At 43.8% G+C, this 25,807-nt stretch overlaps 1 protein-coding gene across 7 annotated transcripts in view; it reads left to right on the plus strand.

The window, feature by feature from the left end:
- The window catches only part of MCC (MCC regulator of WNT signaling pathway), a 464,176-nt gene that overhangs the window by 344,674 nt on the left and 93,695 nt on the right, over window positions 1-25,807 (plus strand). For all 7 annotated transcript variants that reach the window (XM_067731409.1, XM_067731408.1, XM_067731411.1 and 4 more), the window contains 2 exons: window positions 6,057-6,170; window positions 19,803-19,945. In XM_067731409.1, coding sequence (XP_067587510.1) covers window positions 6,057-6,170; window positions 19,803-19,945 — 257 coding nt within the window. The remainder of the gene's footprint in view (window positions 1-6,056; window positions 6,171-19,802; window positions 19,946-25,807) is intronic.

The following is a 25,807-nucleotide window of genomic DNA, read 5'->3' on the forward strand; positions in this document are numbered from 1 at the left end:
CAGCCATGTCACCATTAGTACTGCATGGTCTCTGGATGGAGACTTGGGGATGAACTCATTCCTCTGTTTCAGGTGTGGCTGTGGAAGCCTTTGGTCCCTTTGAAGGCAGTGCTGTAAGAGAGCAGACCCAAGTCCCAGAAAGATGAGTAAAATGGTGGGCCTAGAGTTTGGCAGCCTCGATTCTGGTTCTGGACCCCTTCAACAGCTGTGGCCCTTGGGAAGAGTACTTGTTCCTCAGCACACTGGGAATCATAGCCTCCCTGTAGGCCACGGAGGTGTGGTGTGATGGAGACCCAGTGGGATAATGCATAGGAGGGTGCCAAGCGATCAGGAAAGCACCGGCATCTGTTCCATTGTTTTTATTGCCAGTAGTAGCAAGATAAAGAAGCATCTTATAACCATAAGTACACAGTGGTGCTCCTGGGGGCTCATTAGAGTCACTGGGCTGCTGCTGGCTTAGAAGGGCATCCTAAGAAGTGTGACGCCCTTTGTCTCATGGCTAGTCGGTAACGGGAAGCACATCTATCCACATAGCCCAGGAGCAGCCACCAGGAGAGACCGTCACAAAGGCACTGCTTGATCCTCACCCGGGCTCCCGGCAGCTGGACACCTTCTCTCTCAGAGGCTCCGCAGGCTTGTCTTTACAGCCAGCTGAACTGTGAAATATTAGTCAAGTAATGTTTCATCCGAAAATAGCCACCATTCTGACAGTTGTCTTGAAGCCAAATTTCCAGGTGGTTCACTTTTCCTTTGGATACACGCTGTAAAATGAATGTGAAGCCAGGCGCAGAACAGCCTAGGGAATTAGTATCTTTTATCTCCAGAAATACGAGGTATGCATGGATTTATATCCTTCACGTGCTAGACCCAAAGTTGTATTAGGAAGCGTCATGGTCCCATCCCAACCTTGCTGAGGCCTTGGGTTAAAATTTCACAGAGAATTAAGAGCCTTGACAGTCAGCTCCTTAAGCCTTGGGACTTCTGCTGAAGTCCCAAGGCTTAAGGCCTCTCATTCCTGTGCTGTTAACCCCCAGGAAGTGTGCTGCTCCAAGACAGGACTGTGTTACTTCCTCACCTGGATGTACCTCTCACTACCTGTAGTGAGGCTTCATCTGAGAAGGTTGTTGACTTGAAACTTGCTGACTTAAAACCTGGCTGGGAAAGAGGAAATGCACGTTGTTGAATGCTTACTTGGTTTCAGACACTGTGCTGGTCATTTTATGGATGGCCATCTCATTTTGCCTTTACGACAGCAAAAACACCCCTTTATAAAAAACCAGGGCTTCCCTGGTGGCGCAGTGGTTGAGAGTCCGCCTGCCGATGCAGGGGACGCGGGTTCGTGCTCCGGTCTGGGAGGATCCCACATGCCGCGGAGCGGCTGGGCCCGTGAGCCATGGCCGCTGAGCCTATGCGTCCGGAGCCTGTGCTCCGCAACGGGAGGGGCCCCAACAGTGAGAGGCCCACGTACGGCAAAAAACAAAAACAAAAAACCCAGTTAAATCAGCTGTCCAAAGACAAATCACTAACAAGTATCATAAATGAGACATGAACCCAGGTTTATCTGATTCTTTATAAATTAGGCTCAGATCAACTTCATTTGCCAGCGTATCACAACATAATAGTGGTCTATACAGCGGAGGTCTGTTCTTGCTATTCTATTACAGAAGTCTGGAGTCAGGCAGTCCAAAGCTAGTAGGGTGGCTCTACAAGGTTGTTAGGGATTCAGGCACCTTCCACTCCCTACAGTGTGGACCTCATCTTTCTGAAGCAAGATGGCTGCTGGAGCTCCATCCATCACATTAATATACCAAGCAGCAAGGCTGGAGGAAGAGAAAAACAGCATGACCTCCCTCAAAAAGATTTTCCCAGAACTTCCACGTATTTTTTTTTTTAACTTCCACATATTTTTGCTTCTGTCTCCTTGGCTAGAACTTTGTCACATGGTTACACCTAGCTCCAGCTGCAAGGGAGGCTGGGAACTGGGATATTTTAGCTGAACAGTAGTCTGACCAATGAAAAATCGAGGTCTTGTTCCTGAGCATGAAGCGAAAAGTGTGTTTGGGAAGAGACCAGCACAGTCTGCAGACGTCATATATTTTCTCTCTCTTTGGTTAGTGAAACATCTTTTAATGGTACTTCGAGGTTCATGTGTCTGAAGCTCTGACTCAAGGTAGAGGACATTTCAGAAGCCAGAATATAAGTAAAGACATCCTGAAAAATGATGCAAATATAATTTTTCTATTATAGATAGTTGACAGTTCTGGTTGCTGTGGTAAATTTTTCTTTCCAGGATTTAAACCCACTGTCACTCCTTTTAAAAATTACCCGGAAAGACCTCTATTCTCTTATTTTCTTAATGCTGGGCTTGACACAGGTCTACACAGGTTCCGTCATAATACTTGTAGCATTGCTCGAAAACTCCCTAGCTATTGAATTTGCAGGGATACCACCAGGTCTGCCAGAATGAGGGGGGTGAAACCCCAAAAGAAGGAGATCCAGTCAGCTCTTGAGTACTGGGTGATTGACAAGGTGGAACAGGGGAGCTCCGGAGCTGAAGCTGGCAGGGAGTGTCCACTCTTCCTTGCGGTGAGAACACGACTCATCCCGTGCTCAGTTGTGGGAATGAGAGAGGGGTCGGTCAGACACATTCTCAGCAACACGTCTTTCAACTTGCGGGCAAACTTCTTTCCACACTGCACGTCCCAACCTTTGTAGTTAGCTTCTGCTGAGTACTTGTCAGTGACACTAAGGAACAAGTGTATACTGCACCTGGTTTTTAAAGTTTTACCTTCTATCAGAATTGCTGGCGGACAGGGAAAGAAGATGCAGCAGGGACAGATAATAACCGTTTACAGTTTTTATGCTACAGCCTTCACCTGCAGAAAACACTGTGACAACACTTTTTTTTTTTTTTAATACAAAAGCCTCTTTCTCTTTAAAAAAAAAAAGTATTAAACAGGAAAGTATCCCAGAAGAGTTTGAAACCACCCAAAGGCCACCACCAAAAAGTTAGAATGCCAACTTACCAGTTTATTTTTCTGTTACATACTCATTATTTTTATAATCAGAGGCAAACATTTTAAGTAAAGTTTTCATCCACAGGAAAAAAACCCCTGAAAATCACTGTCACATACAACACTGCATAGTGAGGAAGGGGCATGGTGACCTTGGTTCTGGTGCTAGGCTCTCCATGGGACCTGGAGTGAGCAGGTCAATCTCTGGGTTTCATTCCTCACTCGCAGATGTGGAAGTGGGAGATGCCACATGCCGAGGGCCTTTCCTCCACTCAGACATCTGTGGTTATGACACTTGACACCATCTGCAAAACTTGGGGGCATCACAGAGCTGGCGTCTAGTCTAGATGGTTCTTAGTTCGGAGTTCATAGATGGATTCCAGGGTGTGTCATCATCTTAATTAGGTGGAACACATGCATAAGCACCAAGTTTATACTCTCCTCTAGGAGAAGGGCCCAACACATTCATGAGATTCTTAAGGAATCTTCAAGTTAAGAACAACTGAGGGGCTTCCCTGGTGGCGCAGTGGTTAAGAATCCACCTGCCAATGCAGGGGACACGGGTTCAAGCCCTGGTCCGGGAAGATCCCACATGCCGTGGAGCAACTAAGCCCGTGATCCACAACTACTGAGCCTGTGCTCTAGAGCCCACGAGCCACAACTACTGAGCCCGTGAGCCACAAGGACTGAAGCCTGCGTGCCTGGAGCCCGAGCTCCACAACAAGAGAAGCCACCACAGTGAGAAGCCCACGCACCGCAACGAAGAGTAGCCCCCACTCGCCACAACTAGAGAAAGCCCGCGCGCAGCAACAAAGACCCAACACAGCCAAAAATAAATATAATTAATTAATTTAAAAAACAAAAAGAAAAACTGATCAATTCATATTTGATAGATAGGCATCTTCCATCCAGGGAAGAAAAGGGACTTGCCCCACAAGCACATCTGATGGATCCTTTGGCAATCCGGAGTGCTGGTGTTATCGTCTCTGGGCCCAGGGCTGTCTTCCATAGGATGTGACCCAGCCTGGACCCCTCTGCCCTGTACTGTGATGGAAATAACCACTCTGTGTGTCTCCCCATCTGGCCCAGTTCATGAGGTCAGTATGGAGTATATAGTCTCCTCTGTCAGCTTTTCCCCCGAAATTCTCCCCCAACCCCTGCAGGCAGCTCTTTCCCCCAGAAGTAGGATGGGAGGTGGATGAGAGAGGAAGCCAGTCTAGGCTGTCATAGTTGGGATCCTTGTTTCTGCTCCTATATATCTTAAAGAACATGTCCGCTCTCCATGTATTTCATCCTTCCTGTCAGAGGTCAGGTGGTGGGTCTTCTCCCAAGACCAGACATAATAGCATAGCAGACCACAGTGTCTGTTGCTAAAGGAACATTCTCAGATTGACAGTTCAGAGGCAGAAGGGGCAACCCAGCTATGTAAGGGAGTGAATTTGTGTCCCTCTCCCCACGCTGGGAGCAAAACTGCCTCCAAAAAATTATACAATGGGAACACTGTGGTATTTGTGCTGAGAATTCATCACAGAAACCCTGTATCTGAAACCCAAAGTGACCTTTTCTGAGGGGCCTAGCCCTACATGAGAAGGCAAATACCACCAGATTGCCTGACATTTCCTTTTTTAAATTACAAGCGTTCCTGATTGCAAATCGGCTGTTGATCTGTTGGTTTGCAGCCCCGATGCAGTTAAGTGAAGTCCCAGTCACTGCTGTGATAGTCTCACAAACAACCGCTTTGAAACCCTAGCCCCTGCCCTATGTCTCCTTCTCGCCTACTCACCCTCCCCCAAGCCTCCCAGCCTCCACGCAGTGTGGAGGGGCAGGCTGCAGAAAAGAGCATCTTTCTAAACCTGAAATTAAAATCTTCAAAGTGGAGTTGTGTGCCGCTGCACTGTGTACATCTTGAAAGATCAAATTTATTTACTTCTTACTTTACATCCTCTTGGCAGACGCTATACAGAAACCCTATAAAGAGGGAGGGTTTGCTCTGATTGGCATCACTCACCCAAGTGTCATGTGGAATTCAGCTCAGGGATGGTCTGAGCTCCACCTGGGATTGACAGTGAAGACAGCGAAGTAGTGACTCAGAGGGCAAGGAAGGCTGGAAGGTGCTGCTCCAGGAGCCGTGGCTGAACAGATACTAAGGATGGTCGCAGCCATCCACCTGCAAAGCCACAGCGGGCACATGTGTGGTAGACATGTGTGCATCCCAGGCTCCATGTGCAGAACCTGAAAGCTGAGCGGGTTGAGATCCTGGAAGTGCGTGATACGCTTGTTAATCTGCTGAAGAACGTTCTTTCTTGCTCCGCTTCCCCTGAGAGAGTTGGCTGGGGAAAGGTATAGCGATGCATTCTTGGTTTCTCTCGCCATAGCATAATTTATCAGAGTTCCGGTTCTGTTTCTGAGAGGCCTGCTTGCACAGAAGCATCATCATCTGGTCAATCTAGTCTGTCTGGGGAACAATGAGGAAGGAGGAGCTGGCAAGAAAATTAATGCATCAACTTGAGGAGGAGAACATCGGACACAATGAGCTCTCCCATTTTTTTTTCTTAATTCTCAGCCTTTTGGTCCGTCTGGACATGCGGCAGTATGGGTGATTGAATTGAAAAAAATTGAATTGCCCCATTCAACTCGCATATTTTCCCAAAGGTAAAAGCTAATTTGGTCCTGCCTTTTCCTTGCTTCTTGAGAATCAGGCAGTCCACACCAGCTCTTAATCTCATCCTTGCTGAGTAACTCGGAGAAAGCCCTTAGAATGAGCAGCTTTCCTCTCTATTTTTATTAGACAATCCAAAATTAGGTCCTACTGCCCACACATAACAGTGTTTTCCCTGTTACATTGAGGGTGACCAGATAATCCAGCTTGCCTGTGACACACCTGATTTCTGTCCATTGTCCCCTGAGATTAATATCACCCAATGTCCCATCGTAGATGATACCTATTTTTATGCGATCACACTAATTACAGGAAATGAAGGGAAGGAAATGAGTTTCTGCCGAAGGGTCTAACCTTGTGCTCCTTTCTTCCCATAACTGCAGCTTCACTTGGCAGCCCTGGCATCACTCAAGGGAGATATAGTGGAGCTTAATAAACGTCTGCAGCAAACGGAGCGGGAACGGGACCTTCTGGAAAAGAAATTGGCCAAGGCACAGGTAAGGGGTCTGGAAAGGTTCTTTTTGCTTTATTTTTTAAGATGAAACATATGGAAATCTCCACAAAACAAATGACGGTTTGATGAGCAGACCCCCTCATGACCACTGTCCAGGTCAAGAATTAGAACCTGACAGTCATCCCAGAAGTGCCTCCTTATGTCCCATCCCAATCCCACTTTTCCTCCCCACATGGCTTTTATAGTCATATTTTCTGTTTCTTTACGGTTTATCGCTGGAGTTTGTATGTCCCTAGACAGTGGAGTTTTGTCTTGCCTGTTTAAAAATTACGTGTTTCCTTTGAATCTCTTAATCCACAGGTTTTCCCTCCGTTCTTTATTGGCTTTATACTTAGTCTTTTAAAAGCTGGCCATTTGACCTGTGGAGTTTCCCACAGTCCAGATGTTGCTGATTGTTCACCCATGGTGCAGTTCGGCATGTTCCTCTGTCCCCTGTGTTCCCTGCAGAATGGCCTTGGATCCAGAGGACCAGTCGGATTCATGGCCAGTCCCTCTGGCAAGACTGTAGAGGGTATTTGTTTTTCCACTGGGAAGCACATAGTATCTGGTTGTCTTGCCTTCTGAGATGTTAGCAGCTATCTTTTTTTTTCTTTTTTTTTTTTTTGCGGTACGCGGGCCTCTCACTGCTGCGGCCTCTCCCGCTGCGGAGCACAGGCTCCGGACCTGCAGGTCCAGCGGCCATGGCTTACGGGCACAGCCGCTGCGCAGCATGTGGGATCCTCCCAGACCGGGGCACGAACCCGTATCCTCTGCATCGGCAGGCGGACTCTCAACCACTGCGCCACCAGGGAAGCCCGTTAGCAGCTGTCTTGATACTCAATGCCCAAGTTCACTGATTCATCAAGACTTTACAAAATCATGATATTTTAGTTCTACCATTTCTTTCTCAGTTATTAATTGAAGTGCTTTTATAGAGACATTTCCCATCATCTATGATGTATTGAAACAATGGTATAGTTCACGGAGGAAAAGCAGAATCATTGCTTCATGCTTTTGATTTATTTAACATTTTTCAAGATAATGAATTATTTATGATCCTCAAAGTCCCCGGTTACTTTTTAAAATATGATGAACTTAGGGATTTTAACATATTTGGGTTTCAGTCCTTTGTAATTATTTTCCTTGTAGAAACTCAAAGTATACTATTTTTGGCCAGTAAGAACCTCTTCAAGTTGGCTCCTGAGTCTTTTGACAGGAGCCTAGTACTTACTCCAGGCTCATCCAGTACATTTCTCACTCCAAAACTGGAATTAAGCATTCTCCATGTAGCCTTGGTTTTTCTCTGTAGAAAATGGTATTTCCAGACTGCAATCTGGGTGCTAAGGGTGCTTATTGCTTCTAGTTTGGTCATTATTTTTAGGCCTCTTCTATAAACATAGCCAGGAAATTCTTTATTTACTTATTTATTTATCCACATATGTATGTATGTATACATTTTAAGATAAAATACCTTAGGAGCTCATAATAATTTCTCCAATTTAAATTCAGACTACAGGGTTCTTTTACTTAGCTTCTGTATTTTATTTGTATATCCTTTCTTTTCACACTAAACATCTTGGTTCTGAAGTTTACAGAGGATGATTGGATAAGAATATTCCATAATTACTCATTTGCTTCCTTCCATATTATATACAATCAGTCTCAAAATAATAACATTAATACTATCATAACAAATACAGTTACTGAGAAGAATTTTTTAAAGTTTTTTTTTCATTATACTTTCCTCATTCTCCCAGTTTTTTGCAACTGTACTATATCCATACTGCCTGACCCTGTGGCCATTACATCTTAGACTTTCTTTTAGTCCTCATTTAGTCTTCTACAAGTAAATTATATATTTCATGTTTACCATGGTCTTTATGTCAATATCCCTCTGTTTGTTTGTTTAATGCCCGGAAGCTACTTTCCAGTAGATTTCCTCAGGGAGGACTCATGGGAATAATCTTCACCAACTTTCTGCTTGTTAATAACAATATGTCTCTGCCCTTCTTACTTGAAAGGCATTCTTGCTGCCTTAAAACCCTTGACTCATCTTTTCTTTACTTGAATATGTTTCTTTATTCTATTTTGGCATGGAGTGTTGCTCTCAAAGTCTGTAAATAATACAACTTTCTCTCTCTCTCTCTCTCTCTCTTTCTTCCTCCCTTCTTTACTTCCTTCCAGTAATTTTGCTAGAGTAACTCTTAATCATTCTGGTTTGATATTCTCATGTTTGCTGTGTTTTCTTCTGATTATATTTTGTAATCTTTTTTTTAATTTCAGAGAAGTTTTTTCTAATTATAGTGTTTAATATTAGTTTTGTTCCCTTGCCTTTTCTTTTTCTTCAAGGATGCTTATTATTTATATCTTAGATCTTCTTTGCCTGTCTTCCATATCTGTCACTATCTCAAATCCTTTATATCTCTCCCTGTTTACCTTGTTTTTCCTGTTCTCCATCTTCTGTTTTTCTTAGGCCTTATATGTTGTATTTATCCCCTCCTGTGTGCCTTCTGGCTTAGTCATATATTTCTGCATTTTTATTTCATTTCTTTTGTGTGTGTGTGTTCTATTACCTTCTTTCTGAGTTTTTCTAATTTTGAATTATGTTCTCCCATGTTTTATGTCATTTCATCTTTTTCAAGTCTTTTAGCTTATTTTGAAATAGTAGTCTACTGTTTGGGACTCTTTGTGGGGAGAGAGGTTCTCTATTTTGTGGCATGCTTTCATGGTTTATAGGGATGTTATTCTCCCCTTTTTTTCATTCTTTCTTGTACCTTTATGTGGGATTTGCCCTCAATACTGTTCTGTTTTTCATTTTTATGTGAAAAATAGTTTCTTTGAACCTTTAGGAGGCAGAGTTGAACATGGCCTTTTTAAGTTCATAGAGCTTCCTTGTATTCACGAATATGGCAACCTGCTTTCCGACACTTCCTGGCTCTGTTCCCCTCACCTGCTTCTATCTCGATCTGTTCTTTCCCTTGTCTCTATTACCCCATCCTGTTCAATTTTGATCCTACTCCCAGCAGTTTCTCCTCCTGGCAGAGAGTCCTAGGGCCGGTCTTGAAAGTTCATAGGGACTAGCTGCCTTAGCCCCTTCAGATCTTACTGTGGGCCCCTTGCTCACTCACTCTTGGCTCAGGCAAAACCCCTCCCAGTTGGCCCTCCTCACTTTCCTGTATATACTTACTGGCTGTTCTGAGGTTTTCCAGTTGTCGGGTCCCTCAGTCTTGTTTCTTCCCTCTGCTTCTGCCCACACAGACACCATTTAGGTCTTGTGGATGCTGTTGGTTTGTCCCTACCTGCTTCTGTTTTGTTGTTCAGGAGGATACCTTATCTCTAAGCATTTGCTTTTGATGTGTAGGTTCTCTATATTTGTGTGGGAATTCAGAGAGATTAAAAGAACGAGGCTGCCCCAGTCATTGGTCTAGAATGACCTATGGCAGGTTTTGAAAACTCATGTTTCATAATCTTAGACTGTTCAAGTAGAGAGGAAAGACCCTTTGTACTTGAGATCATCTACTTCCACATTTGACAGGCAACCCAGAGAGGTTAACTTGCTTACCCAAGGTCAAATGAGCAGCCAGCCCCAGAGCCAAGACAAGGCTACCAGTGTTCTTTCCTCATACAGGATGTTACAGAGACAGAAATTTTCAATTTTTACTTGGATGAAAACTTTACATTTTCCTTCTGATCATAAAAGTAACAAAAATGTGATAGAAAAAACTGGAAAGGCAGCATTATAATATTTATACTGGACTCTGGTGAATTAAAACTTTTCTAAATGCTTTGTTGTTGTTTCTTAAGGTGTTTTTTGTTTTTTGAGAAAGTAGTTATTTTTTCATTAAAGAAAAAATAGAATGATGTTAAGCTGGTGTAAAGCCAGCCATTGTTAATAGTCCTGATTGGTGAGAATGTTTCTTTTAGGAAAAAGAAATTGTGAGTGCTTTTAACTGGAAGCTGGCATGTACCCCAGTCTTGGATTTTAAAAGATGACCAGGAAGGTTTTTGTTAAAATTTAAGTCTCAAAGACAGAGCAGCTTGTGCAGGGGATGATAAGAGGAGAATGGGAAACTTTTTGTCTGCTATGTCAGGGATTGATTCAGCTCCCTTTTGACTTAACTTATGGTCAAGATAATCTCATGTAATAATTTTGTTGGCTGGTTTTACCCCTGATGGTTACATCACAGTACCATTAGTTGACTCTCTTGCTTGTATACTTACAGTAAATATACTTAAAAATTACTCTTCCTTTCACTGGAAATGTCTTCCCAGTTCAGATGCTGGGACCCAGGAAAGAACATGAAAATAAAAAGGTTAGTCTTGCCAGGCTTATACCTTTTATAAAGATGAGATTTATGCAAGGAAGTGTCTGTGCCGTGCTTTCTCTGTTACATGCCTTGGTAAGTGATTCGTGTTTGAGACTTTACCAGATGGTGGAAGAGCAAGTTTGTGTATAAATGTATAGTCTGTGGCTTTAGTAAGTTTTACCAGCTCTCTAAATATTACAGAGCTATGATTAAAATGTAAAATATAAATGGTGCTTTTGTTCATCAGAAATAATCAAAGAGAGCTTCATAATCTGTTGAGTAATTATTAATGGTGATACTAGAACTAGTTGAATAAAAGAAGGCTCATTATACATGGGCAAAAGTCGGTGGAGTTTTAATAGTGATTGGAAGGGAAGAGCTAAGTAAAGGACCCCCAATACCAATGTGATAGGGAAGGCAAAGTGCTTCTGTATTTGCATCCTACTGCTGCGTAACAAATTGCCCCAAACTTACTGGCTTAAAACAACACACATTTATTATCTTACACATTTATTATCTCCTGTGCATCAGGATCCCAGGCATGGCTTAACTAGGTCCTCTGCAAGTTTGCCGTCAAGGTGTGGGCAGAGCTGCACGCTCGTCTGGACACTCAACAGGGAAAGAGTTCACCTCCAGGCTCACTCACGTCATTAGCAGAATTTCTCTGTGGTTGTAGAATTCATGGCAGCTTGCTTCCTCAAAGCCAGCAATGGAGAGAAAGATTCTAGAATAAATCTTCTGGCAAGACAGTCTTATATAATGTAATGCAATTATGGGAGAGACATCCCATCACCTTTGCCACATTGTGTTAGTTAAAGGCAGTCACACGTCCCACCCAGATTCAGTGAGATGGTAATCACACCAAGGAGACACAGGGATCATATGGTCAACTTGGAGTCTGTCCATCACAGCTTCCTGGGGGATCTGATGAAGAGTGCCACTATTAGCCTACAATAGTGATGATCGCCACACTTCTTTAGCTCTGTTTTGTGCCAGGCAGTATAGCAAGCATTCTGCATGCTTTATCTCACTGAGTTCTCATAATGACCTGTGATGAGAAAACCTTAACATTCCCATTTACAAATGAAGAAATTGTGAGGTTTAGGGAATTTGAATATCTTGCCTGAGATGATGGAGCTAGAAAGCACCTAAAGTCAGGGTATGAATCTAGGTTTCGTGGGAATCCATAGCTGTACTAGTCCCCTGGGCTGCCCTGGGGATCTCAAAGAGGGTGGGGAATAGGGCACGGGTTAATTTGGTTTAAGTATCTACCCTCCCAAATCAAACAGATGCTCAGACCTGCGCATGCGATTTGCACCAACACTAAACACCTTCTGGGGGAACAGCCTGGTGGGAAAGTGGCGAAGGTTATATACGGTACTGATTTGATGCTTTCAGCATATTTTCTTTGCGTTTAATACCAACAATTATTTTCAGTAACTGCATTTTTAAAAAGTACTACAGAAGGAGATATATCAGAACAAGCTTCTGAGCCCCTTTGAAATTGGTCAGTAGTAATACAGTACACCTTCTATTTCTCAGCTCTCTATCTTTAGATAGCAAGTGTTCTGAATTTTCTACGGCTTGACTTTTAGGAAGAAGACAAATATAGTTTTCATTAAATGTAACGGAGAGAGTGTTTTCTTTAATCTTTCTCTTGTATGAGATACTTACAGAGGTAGTATGGATGCCTTCTCTTTGCCAGGATCTCCCTCCCCCAATTCCTTCCTTATTTGTTTATACTCTTCGGTACAGTGCTCTAGCTGTTTGGTTTTGTCAATGACGTTTCCATTTGTGCTGAGCCTCTTTGTTTAGTTGGCTTGGTTCCCCACCCTACCCCTCAGGAGAACCTGGGCAAGGACTTCGAATGAGGGTAGAAATATCCTGGGTGGTATTACTGGTGATCCATCCAGTGTGACCCTGAGAAAGTAGCGTAACTTCTTAGCGTATTTTATTTTATTTTTTTTTTTAAACATCTTTATTGGAGCATAGTTGCTTTACAATGGTATGTTAGTTTCAGCTTCACAACAAAATGAATCAGTTATATATATACATATGTTCCCATATCTCTTCCCGCTTGCGTCACCCTCCCTCCCACCCTCCCTATCCCACCCCTCCAGGCAGTCACACAGCACCGAGCTGGGCTCCCTGTGCTATGCGGCTGCTTCCCACTAGCTATCTACCTTACGTTTGGTAGTGTATACATGTCCATGCCTCTTTATTGCTTTGTCACCGTTTACCCTTCCCCCTCCCCATAGCCTCAAGTCCATTCTCTAGTAAGTCTGTGTCTTTATTCCTGTTTCACCCCTAGGTTTTTCATGACATTATTTTTTTCTTAAATTCCATATATATGTGTTAGCATACGGTATTTGTCTCTCTCTTTCTGACTTACTTCACTCTGTATGACAGACTCTAGGTCTATCCACCTCATTACAAATAGCTCAATTTCGTCTCTTTTTATGGCTGAGTAATACTCCATTGTATATATGTGCCACATCTTCTTTATCCATTCATCCGATGATGGACACTTAGGTTGTTTCCATCTCTGGGCTATTGTAAATAGAGCTGCAATGAACATTTTGGTACATGACTCTTTTTGAATTATGGTTTTCTCAGGGTATATGCCCAGTAGTGGGATTGCTGGGTCATATGGTAGTTCTATTTGTAGCTTTTTAAGGAACCTCCATACTGTTCTCCACAGTGGCTGTATCAATTTACATTCCCACCAACAGTGTAAGAGGGTTCCCTTTTCTCCACACCCTCTCCAGCATTTATTGTTTCTAGATTTTTTGATGATGGCCATTCTGACTGGTGTGAGATGATATCTCATTGTAGTTTTGATTTGCATTTCTCTAATGATTAGTGATGTTGAGCATTCTTTCATGTGTTTGTTGGCACTCTGTATATCTTCTTTGGAGAAATGTCTATTTAGGTCTTCTGCCCATTTTTGGATTGGGTTGTTTGTTCTTTTGTTATTAAGCTGCATGAGCTGCTTATAAATTTTGGAGATTAATCCTTTGTCAGTTGCTTCATTTGCAAATATTTTCTCCCATTCTGAGGGTTGTCTTTTGGTCTTCTTTATGGTTTCCTTTGCTGCGCAAAAGCTTTTAAGTTTCATTAGGTCCCATTTGTTTACTTTTGTTTTTATTTCCATTTCTCTAGGAGGTGGGTCAAAAAGGATCTTGCTGTGATTTATGTCATAGAGTGTTCTGCCTATGTTTTCCTCTAAGAGTTTGATAGTTTCTGGCCTTACATTTAGGTCTTTAATCCATTTTGAGCTTATTTTTGTGTATGGTGTTAGGGAGTGATCTAATCTCATACTTTTACATGTAGCTGTCCAGTTTTCCCAGCACCACTTATTGAATAGGCTGTCCTTTCTCCACTGTACATTTCTGCCTCCTTTGTCAAAGATAAGGTGACCATATGTGCGTGGGTTTATCTCTGGGCTTTCTATCCTGTTCCATTGATCTATATTTCTGTTTTTGTGCCAGTACCATACTGTCTTGATTACTGTAGCTTTGTAGTATAGTCTGAAGTCAGGAAGCCTGATTCCTCCAGCTCCATTTTTCGTTCTCAAAATTGCTTTGGCTATTCGGGGTCTTTTGTGTTTCCATACAAATTGTGAGATTTTTTGTTCTAGTTCTGTGAAAAATGCCAGTGGTAGTTTCATAGGGATTGCATTGAATCTGTAGATTGCTTTGGGTAGTAGAGTCATTTTCACAATGTTGATTCTTCCAATCCAAGAACATGGTATTTCTTAGCGTATTTTAAAAGGGAGCGGTGCCGACCCTCTTCCCACGATGGTTGAGAGGGTTAACGAATGAATGATGGCATTGCATTTTTCAAGAATGGAGTTTATAATACCCTTAGGTTTGACAGCTGAGACTAATGTGATGATTAAAGATCAGTGGCCTCTGTGGAATAAGATAAAACCCAGTGAAGAACATTAACAAAGCCATAAAGCTTCTTAGCATCACCGCATTACACAGGGTTTTTCCAACAAGGGCTCAAGTTCTCAGGCCAGTCTGTCTCAAGGCTGACTCACAGCTTTATCCCTGGATTGCACCAATTGCAGAGATGAGCCTAAAGGGTTTTATTCTTAGTGGTTGTAATGATGATATTGCTTGCTTTTATTGAACATTTTTGCACATAGGCAGTTTCGCTCCTTTATGTGGCTTGAGACAAGTATTTATATAGATTTTAAATTTGCTTCATCATCATGATAGGAGAGTGGAAACCTAGAGAAAAAGCTCAGGGTATATATTAAGCTCCAGATGAAATTCAGGAAAAGCAAAATTCCATCCTATCTAATCCCAATCTTTTTTTTTTTTTTCTTTGCCTTTCAAACTGAAAGTCTGTAGTTGCAGGAGAAATCCAGCTTCCTAATGATAGTGACCTCCAGAAATTCATGGCAGGCAAGATGCTGCAAGCCCAGGCTTTCTGGCTTTGCTGTACTGTAGGATCAGTCAAAAATGCAGTATAGGTTGGAGGACCCTGGGTAAAATTCTCTGTAATAATAGAAGAAAAAAAAAGCAGTAGCATGTTGTTTAAGACCATTTCTTATTTTGCTCAGCTGAAATTATGTGAGCTGTTTCTATACAGTAAGGAGGCGAAAGTAATCCCTCATCTGCAAGTTTTGCTAGAAGAAGCCACCATTGCTTTCTGTTCAGAAAGTTGTTGCTGAGTAATTGACTTTGGTAGCTAAAGCTGGCTTGATGGGAGCTGGAGGGACTTAGAATTTCCTGCTTTATACCCCCTTATGTCTGCTTTTCTATTTCGGTGCTCCCAGGGGGTTGGGGAGAGAGCTATTGGGGTTTCCTAACTCTCCTCTGGTATTGTAAGGCATTAATGTTCACGTTTCCTGGAGTTCACCAGAGGTGGTGCAGGGTAAGAGACCAAGGGGGGATCACTCTGATGCCACTTGAGGTCTTTAGGTAAATGGTAAGGAGGAGTTAAGCCCACAGCTCAGGGAGCTGGAAGGGAGTAGAGGCGAGAAGGCTGTGGCTACAACAGCCTCAGCCCCTTGATGGCATACACAGGACTCTGAGGGCTTTGCAGAGCATTCTGTTCGCTATCTGGGTTTTAAGAAATAGTCCCTGTGCATTTGCTCTGTTTTCATCTGTAAAGTGGTTGTATCATCAGGATATGCAATGATAACAAATAACCCCAAATGTTCAGTGGCTTAAATTATCAAAGGTTTATTTTTTGGCTTCTTGCTGGGAGCTCACTGGAACTGGTAGGAAACTGCTGCATTGTCCTCACCCAGCCTCCCAAGCTGATAGCCTCTACTATCTGGAGTGTTGCCCAGGGGAAGAGAATATGGGAAAGCCTGCAGAAGCACTTAAAGGCTTCTAGGCAAAAATGGTGTATATTCACTCATATCTTGCTGGACAAGCAAGTCACATGGCCTTATTCAGCTTCATGGGGGAGGAGAAATATTCCTCCACGTGCATGGATGGAGGTGAACCAGAGTCTTGGTAAACGCCTCTGCAGGCTGCCACCTGGGTGCTCGTGCTTATGAGATGTGCATCCCTTACGGTGGTCCTGGCGGTGCCCCACATACATAAGAAAATACTGGAGAAAAATGAACACCATTTGAAAAAGGATCTTGTTAATGGATTATGAAAAAGTGGATGTCTTTTTATCATTCTTTAAAATTTTCTATAATGTACTTAAAGTTGTAACTTAAAATTGAAAAATTTGGGCAAACGTTAAGTGGTAATAGGAGTGATACTCTTTGTCCTGTTTGGTTGTCATTGTTATATTACCTTCTTAAATGAGGCTTTACTGGAATACCTGCCCATAAGTGACTCTCATATGGAGGTGCAGTATACAGCTTGACCTAGCCTGTGTCCTTGTGAAACAGAATACCGGAAATCACATAGCCTCCTGGGTTAAAAAACGCTCTCGGAAACTCGGGTTAGTGAGAGGCATGGGCAGTGTGATACTTGAACTGGGCCTCATTTTAATAGGCCAGTCCTGCTTGTGTGGGAGGCTGCCAGGGCAGGAAGGCACTGATTGCTCACAGAATATGGCTTTGTCTGTCCTGGGTGCTCCCCACTCATCTGCCACTTTTAACACATTGATGTGCCCCATTCCTGGGCTTGGTCTTGTGCAGTTTAATGGGAGCAGTTTAACAAGAGTGGTTTTTTGAGTTCTTTAGGCTCCTGCAGGTGATGGCTTGTTTCGTCCTGCACTGTTGCCCTTGTGGGAATTGATGCACTTCTCCCGGCACCACAGCTTGGAAAAGCTCAAGGAGTTTCTTCATTCAGCTTGGAGAGCAACGCTTCCGCTCAGCTTTGGTTGGGCATGATGAGTGTGCATGGAATGGGTGAAGCGTGTTTAATGAGATACCTCAAGGGGATTTTGGTTTGTAACATCAAATCAGCTATGAGCTACGTCCTGAGCTATGTCTTCTCAGTCATTCATTGATCTGGAGGCTAGGAGTTTCGATAATTATTTTCCAGTATTCTCTTTTCACTGGGGAAAGAATCTCCAGGGCACCATTCTATCATCTCTTCTTCCCCCCCCCACCCCTCCAATTCTGTCCATGTTTCTTATGCACCAGCAGAGGAGTCTGCTTGGAAGCTGCGACCACATTTCCCTTCAAGGTAGGTGTCATAGTGACCCTCCCTATGGCACCTAGCACCGTATCATAGTTTAGGAAATCAAGATATATCTATTATTTTAGAGGAAGTATTCAATTATAGAGGCTTCCCACCATTGTGAAAAAACATACATATGGAAAAATATAGGAATGTAACCTTTGCCTTCAGCTGAGAAGTTTTTTCCTCGAAGACGTTCTTGTTGCTACTCCCAGATGAACTCCTAAGTTCCAAATAGACATTATGAATCTTTTTTATCCTTTCAGCTGCAAGCACTGTTCTGTCTGACTGAATTGTCGGGCTTCCTGTTGAGTCTTGTTCATACTCATGCCCTCCAGGCGGACCTTCCAGTTAGAGGCAGGGGGAAGATGGTACGACACCAGCTCTCATGCTCTCGTTATCTGGGTACCAACCATCTGATCTCCCTGCAAGCCAGGCAGCCCCACAGGAGCTCACCTCTCAGATAGCTCCTAACAGCCAACAGGGACACCTAGAGTGGGCTTGGTGTTTATCAGTTGATCCTGTGCCTTTCTCTTGAATAAACACTTACGCATCTTCATTTTTAAGTGGATTTTGCAGTTTCTTGTCTGCCTTGGTGGTGGCGGCGGCCTGTTGACCTGTAAAGACTGAAGGAGGAGGAATAAGTGGGGAATTTCAGGGAGAATGAGAGCTCGTGGAGTTTGTAAGGGGAAGCGTTTCACAGCAGTTTGTAGCCCTAGAGAACTGAATATGGGAAACCCCAGAGCGGGAACCAGCAAGATGACAAAGTAGTAGGAGTCACGGCATCCACAAGATCAAGGTCAGACCGGGCATCATCTCATAACTATTGTAAGATCTGGAACTGGTGACCTTCGTGAGAGCGTCAGCTACATACGCACATACACATACTACACACATGCAGGTGCATGCGTGCACAAGTGCACACACACACTCACATACACAATTTGAAGATGGGAAAAAAAGACCAGTGATAAAAGCTTATAGATATTCTGCGGGGTTGGAGAGAAGCAGGATTCTGCTTATGGAGAGAAATAAGAAGCTTTTTCATTTACTGACAGGTACTATCTGTGAGACACTGTCATTTTGTGGACTTCTCTTGTTCCTCTTAAAGTGTGATGGATCACAGGTGAAAAGGCATAACTTCATGGGAAGAGTATTTGTGGCCTGTCAGGGTTTTGCTCTGGTTAGGAAAGCTTCCATGTAGATGGGACTTTCACTTGTCCTTCCTCCTGGCCTCTGGTTCTACTTACTTCCTGTGTGTTGGACCTTGAGTGGAGGTTATTTGATGTTTTGGGTTGTCACTAAGAACAGAAGTTCACGTCACTGTTTCTCTGAAAGTCACCATCTCACAAAGGTCTGTGGTACAGGTTCCTCTCCAGTCTTCTTTCTGGAGCTCTGAGCAGCTCCTAGGAAGTTACTACATTCATAGTGATCAAGCTGCTGTTCATAGGTATGGTCCCTGCCGTGATTTATACCAACGTATTTATCATACTTTGCTGAGTACTTCTGTTTCAGGTAGCAGTCTGTTTTGAAGGCTTTGTGTCCCTGCCCAATAGCTTCTGGGTTACACCATTGGAAGCCTGGCAGATTTAGGGACGGGGAGGACATTGGACGTGGTGGGTGAGAAGTCTTACCTCGCCCGCCTGCCCCCAGCCCTGAAAGTGCAAAGCTGGCAAGTACGTGTGGCTCTTGGCGTTAGGAAAACCTTGCCGAAAATGAAGTTAAAATTCCTCCACTGGACAGGAAATTAATCAGGACTGAACGCAGTAGACAGGGGCAGAAGCTTGACTCCTTGTTCTGTCGCTGACTAGTGTTTTATTATTATGTAAATGAGATTAACTGTACAATGACTGGTTGGGGGTTGAGGAGGAGGGAGAGAAGTGAAGATGAACAGGTTCCTTAGGATTTAAACTCAAGATGCAAAAATGTTTTTATAGCATCTGCTGCTTCTTAATCCTTCAAATGCTGAGCAAGGGAAGCTCCTTGGCTTCTTGAAACGCAGCAATTTATTTGTCCCATCGCACGCCTAGGTCACCCACAGCGAACCAGGCTGTGTGCCACGTGCTAGGGCGAAGTCATGAAAACACCTAGCCCCTGCCTTCCTGGAGTTTATAGTCTAGTAGGAAAGGATATTGGAAAACATTATGTGTGCAGATAACCAGCCAGGTAAGAAATGGTGTCATACAATTTAGGATTATTTGCTTGAAAAGTGGCTGAAACATACCCTAGCAAACTTCAGCAAAAAAGGAATGAGTTGGTAAAAAGGAAAAAATGAGCAGCCATAAAAGAACTTGGGAAGAAAGCTCTGGGGATAGAGGTAGCAGGAACTGGAGGGCAGTCTCATCAGGACCCTCAGTCAAGTGAAGTGACAGCATGCAACTTTAGATCCATTCGCTCAAGATTCAGATTCCCAAAAAAAGGTATCTGCCCACTCTGTGGCTGAGGAAAAACAGGAGGTGTGGATAGTGTGCAGTGGCAGAGGGACCTTTCCCCAAAGAGCAAATGAGAGCTAGAAAGGTAAAAAGACTCCGATGCGCACCAGGGGCTCTGTGAAGTTCAGCTATTGTTGTGTCTTCTGGGACTCATGGCCAATGCGCAGGTGTATGTTTATTTGGGGCATACTCAACATTGAGGTTGTGATGGTTTGAGGCCATAAAACTTAGAATCACTCACCTGTAGGTGTGTCAACTCATTGGCACTTCTGTCTTGTTCTCTCGATCCCAGTGCGAGCAGTCCCACCTCATGAGAGAGCATGAGGACGTCCAGGAGCGAACGACGCTTCGGTACGAGGAACGCATCACCGAACTCCACAGCATCATTGCTGAGCTCAATAAGAAGATAGACCGTTTGCAAGGCACCACCATCAGGTAGTCAGCTCCAGGTCAAGGCTCTCTCTCTGCCCGTCCGGGTGGTAACCTGGGTTTCGGATTTGAAGTCACCCCTATGAATTATAACAATGTTTTACTTGGAACTAATATTTTTACAGTTGATAAGTGTTATCTCTTTACTTTGTTAACCATGTGCTTTCCCGTCCATTATTCTCTTCTGACCTTGATCCTCGTGGTAACCCTGAAAGGTAGACAGGGTGGGAGTTGTAATCCTCAGTTGACTGATGAGGGGAGGCTGAGTGAGATGCTTTATCAACAGGTTGTAAATGGAGCCTCTTCTGTCTTAGAGACCAGCATCCCTACCAGCCCTTTTTTTTTTTTTTTTTTTTGCGGTACGCGGGCTTCTCACTGCTGCGGCCTCTCCCGTTGCGGAGCACAGGCTCCGGACACACAGGCTCAGCAGCCAGGGCTCACGGGCCCAGCCGCTCCGCGGCATGTGGGATCTTCCCGGACCGGGGCACGAACCCGCGTCCCCTGCATCGGCAGGCGGACTCTCAACCACTGCGCCACCAGGGAAGCCCCCTACCAGCCCTTTTATTCACCAGGTCTGTTCTAAATATACAAACTCAGTGCATCCCTTGGGGATTTTGAGAGATTTATGAACGTGGCTTTTAACTAAACATCACATATGCTTCTAGATAATCTAAAAAAATTTTGAGCTCACTTGAAGTTGACTCACCAACATTGACGTAGCCTCGTACAAACTCCTAAGGCAGGCAGTTGGGGAGGAGCGAGATTGGATCTATCACGTTATTGGTGGAAAAGCTGGGGCTTAAAAATGTTAAGTGATTACTTTGAAGTTACCCTTAAGAGAGGGCAGATAGAGATGGAGTTAGAACCCACAGTATCTCTGCCTTTACTCAGTTTTCTTTCCATAAAAGTGATTGTTGGGGATTCTTCCTTCCTTGCTCATGAATCAGCTGGCCCCTAAGTCTCCTGCACACAGCACTTAGTTGGTGTGTCTGCCCTGCTGTCCACAAGAGGGGTTTGCCTTAAGTGACTTACTGAGCCAAGGAAGAGAACTTTTATCTTCCTGCCCATGCTGAGGGAATAGCCCTCAGGAACACAAATGGTTAGCATCAACTTTTATGGAGAAAGAGTGCTTTGTACTCTGCCTGTTTGTATAGGCCTCAATTAAAACAGTTTTAGAGGCAGCTTCTTTAAACTCTCCCTCTACAAGTCCTGGGTTAGAAGAAACTTTGGATGCATTTTGTTCCAACTCTGAGAGTTACAGTGATGATGGGGCTACTTGATGAGAGTACTGGTGGGCCTCTGTTTCAGGGCAGAGTTGTGGAAAAATTTGCACTGAATTGGAGGCACACGATACATCTCATATTCCAGTTTAGAACCTCAAGCCTTTTAAATTGTATACTGGTCTTCAGAGTGATTGTAGGTTAGAAGAGCAGAGAAGAATTTTCAGCCCAAAGAAATGATTATAGCAGACTTTAAGGAGGCTGACAGAGTACACTGGCAAATTTGTAATTTCCATTAAAACATGCTGCACTTTTAAACACTTGAGAAGGTAAAGGCAAATGGACTCAGTGAGTTGTGAAAAAAATGCATCACGCATCACCTAGAAAACTCAATTTCAGGATGTTTAAATTGAATATAATGGCCAAACTCCTTCATGTTAAAATACAGTGAGCTTTTTTTTTTAACATCTTTATTGGAGTATAATTGCTTTACAATGGTGTGTTAGTTTCTGCTTTGTAACAAAGTGAATCAGTTATACATATACATATGTCTCCATATCTCTTCCCTCTTGCGTGTCTCTCCCTCCCACCCTCCCTATCCCACCCCTCTAGGTGGTCACAAAGCACTGAGCTGATCTCCCTGTGCTATGCGGCTACTTCCCACTAGCTATCTGTTTTACGTTTGGTAGTGTATATATGTCCATGCCACTCTCTCACTTTGTCTACAGTGAGCTTCTTGAGCATAAACATTTATCGGTGCCTTTTGTTTAAAGAAGATTGCATCTGTACAGATGTCACATTAAATTCTGCCAGTTTTCATTATGTAAGTGCGCTAGCCCCTCCTCGAGGTGGGGACTCCCTGCAAGGCTGGAAGACTAGCAGACATGTGGGCCAGTAAGGCAAGGCTCTTCTTGTCCTCTGAGCTCTAGTAGCCAAGGTATCTCCCAGCCTCCATCACTCCAGGAAATTGGTTTGCTCTCAGGTCCTGATAATAGACCCAGTGCAGGAGGAGCCAGATGCCTTGGATGAACTCTAAACTGCCCTGACATATCCAGGCTATAGAGAATTGTCATGCTAATCAGGTACATTCCTGGCACCGTATAGACTTTCTTGTCACTTCAATCCGGGCCTGAATTAAGAATTTATTGGAAAAACTGAAAAATCATCAATAAGGGAATGGTTTATGATATATCCACATTTAAGCCATACTGAATTACATAAGAAAAAGATATGACAGTCTCATAGTTTAAATTTTTTTTCTCAGGTCACAGTCAGAGAACCAGGGACCTTCTGTGACTGCCCTAGAAGACTCTCCCATCTTTTATAGCCACAGGGCTCCTGTAGTCAAGAATCAGACGCTGCAGGTTGCTGAATTCCAACATAAGTTGAATTCAAAGCCACATCAGATCCCTTAGGTTAAAGGTTAAGCACTGATAGGAAAAGATGAAGTGGTGAGAATTTAAATGGACACATTTGGATAGATTCAAATGAATCAAAATGCCTAGAGCCTGCAAATGCCACTGAATTTCCCCTCCTGCAGAAGCAGTCCCACTCCCAGTCTGATAAAAGTTAGTCCTACCTTGCTTGGAGACTGTAGCAATCTGATCCCAGGTAGAGGGTACCAGATACAGTCATACCTCACCGGCTACTCCATTCCTCTTTATCTTTAGGCCTAAAAGTAGCCAAATTCAATCCTGCCCCAGGGGAATAAGTAGAGAATCCAACCTTGGAAGATACAGTTAAAATATGTAAGAGATTTATAAGATTTTATTCATTTATATTCACAGAAACTTGAGAAGAATATGTATAGGATTAGGGCCTAAGTGTTCTAGACCAGGGAGGGAGGGATATAGTGTTCGACTGATGGTGAATTTATTGATACAACTGTTCCTGTCGGACATTCTGGATGTAGGGTGTTAGCTCCAGCAGTTTGATTAAATGAAAACTAGAGTCATTGGAGGATTACATTAAATAATGTTGAACTGCCAGAACTTCCCTAGTATAACATAGGAGTCCGGAGGCCGTGGGAGTCGGGAGTGTTGGGTGGGAGCTGATGTCATTAAAATGGGGTCTTTGATGCCACTTCACTGCTGGAGTCGGTGTGGGCTTGTCTCTTGTACTGGTCCACAGGGCTGCAGTAGGAATCAAAATGATTCGACCCGTAGAGATTTTTGATAACGGCTAATTGATCACGGAGTCTCCAGGATGACTAGACTGCATAATTTCTTGCTTTTTTATGTATATATGCCATTTCCTTTTTATTCTCTTACTTTCTCCTCTTATATAAGGTGAGTTGGTATCGGTGAAGCTTAGCATTTAATAGTTAGGCTACGTGATACCTAGGTGAATTTGTCATTAAACTAGAAGAGGAAGGCTCACCTAACAGTGGATATAATTACCGATGGGACTTTGGGTCTCCCATTTTGATGAGAAGGTGAGTACATTTACATTTGAACGAGGGATAGTTACAGAAGCTTGATGTCATTGCTATTGCAATTTGGAAATTTAAGTACGTGTGAGAGGATGTGTGTGGTTGTCAAGTAGCCAAAGACAGTAGTGTGGATGGATGTTGTAGACAGTACTGTAGACAGCATGAAGGATGTTGTCTGGCACCTGGTACCATTCCCACCCCTTCTCTCTACTCGCCCCCAAATCAAAGAAGATTGACCCTGGGGACTACTTCCCAAACTCCCTTAACAGCTGGGCTCTGGGATACAGTTTTGGTTCTGCCAGTGAGATGCATTCACCTGGATCTGGAAGGCTGAAAGGAGGTGGGAGCCATCGTCCCTCAGGCCATAATGGTGGCAGCTGACATACAGGCTTTGGTGAACATGAGGTCCTGCATTGACTGGCCTGACCCTGGAGCTGTGGGCAGGTGTGAAGGCAGCAGCAATTTCCTCATCCTGGAGGGGACCACAGCTCTGATGGCAAATCTGACGGCCCCGGGTGGCCTCCACCCACCCTTCTCTTCTCTAGTCCTTCCTTCCGATGGTTTTGTAAGCACGCAACTATCTAAATTAAATCCTTCTTGAAACACCCAGAAGAGTTTGTTTTCCTAACTGAACCCTGCCTAATGTGTCCTAAATCTCATCTGCTTGGAATAAACACTGAACAGTTTGTATTTATGGCCTTCTAAAAATTTTTTATTCATGAATATTTTAAACAAATTGGATCACATAGCACACGCTGTTTTGTAATATGTGCTTTTTCACCTAACTGTTTGTTGTGGCTTTTTTTTTAACACTCATCTGACTTGGGGGGATTATATAATGGGATGGGTAAAATGGAAAAATACGTCAGTAGCTCACTTTGGATCTGGGGGAGGAAAAAAGATGTCTAAGCAAATTAGACATGAGATCTTTTGTTTCCCAAGGAGATTATTTTCTTTTCCCAAAAGCTGCTCTCATAACATCCACCTTTCACTGCCAGCTCTCATGAGTAGTTTATGATTTCTACTTCATTTCCCATTTGCTTGTTAGCCCACAGCTGTCTGGCTTCTGACCCCAACAGTTTGCCAAAGCTCCCTCTGCTACGTACTGAATTGTGCCCCCCACCTCCAGTTCACATGGTGAACCCCTCGATATGACAGCGTTTGGAGATGGGGCCCTTTGGGAGGTCATTCGGTTTAGTCGAGGTCATGAGGATGGGGACCACATGATAGGATTAGTGAGTTTCCTTATAAAAAGAGATGGCAGGGCTTCCCTGGTGGCGCAGTGGTTGAGAGTCCGCCTGCCGATGCAGGGGATGCGGTATCATGCCCCGGTCCGGGAGGATCCCACATGCCGCGGAGCGGCTGGGCCCGTGAGCCATGGCCGCTGAGCCTGCGCGTCCGGAGCCTGTGCTCCGCAACGGGAGAGGCCACAGCAGTGAGAGGCCTGCGTACCGCAAAAAAAAAAAAAAGAGAGAGACGGGAGAGAGCTTGCTTGCTCTCCAGCTCTCTCCCTGCCATGTGAGGACGCAGTGAGAAGGCAACCATCTGTAAGCCAGGAAGAGAGCCCTTACCAGAAACCAACCATGCTGGCACCTTGATTTTGGATTGCCGACCAAAGTCTAAAACTATGAGAAAATTCCTGTTGTTTAAGCTTGTCTATGGTACTTTGTTACAGCAGCATAAGCTAAGACACTTTTTTGAAAATCACCAATGATTTCTTAACTGAAAAATCCGGTGACCTTTTTCTTGTTTCTGGCCCATTTTTGCAACATTTAATCCTAAATCCTCCTTCCCAACTGGTGTACTCTTCTCAAATCTCCATGACCCTTCATGTCCTAGATCTTCTCCTCTGTCCCTAAGATCCATCTTCAGCCTTGGCTCTTACCCTGGGCTCTCCCCCACGCCTTTCACCAGGATGGCTGCAGCCCTAAAGCACTGACCTCTCCTGTTTGTGTCACATTGACATTGGCACTTGACCTTTCTGCTGCTTTGTCTGCACAATGCTCCTCATTTAGTGACTGAGATAGCATCCAAAGCCTCCTTGTACTCTAACATAATCCATTTGCTAAAATCTCATGCTGATGCTACACGCCCGACCTTTCTCCTGATCTTCAGGCCCACACTTGGGCCTGTGTGGTACATCTGTCTGTCCATCTTCATGTTGCTGCATCTCAAACAGTGTAACCAAAACCTCTTTCTTTCCCAGTAAAACATGTT

The sequence above is a fragment of the Pseudorca crassidens genome, chromosome 3 (genome assembly GCF_039906515.1).
Source record: "Pseudorca crassidens isolate mPseCra1 chromosome 3, mPseCra1.hap1, whole genome shotgun sequence".
Classification (NCBI taxonomy): domain Eukaryota; kingdom Metazoa; phylum Chordata; class Mammalia; order Artiodactyla; family Delphinidae; genus Pseudorca; species Pseudorca crassidens.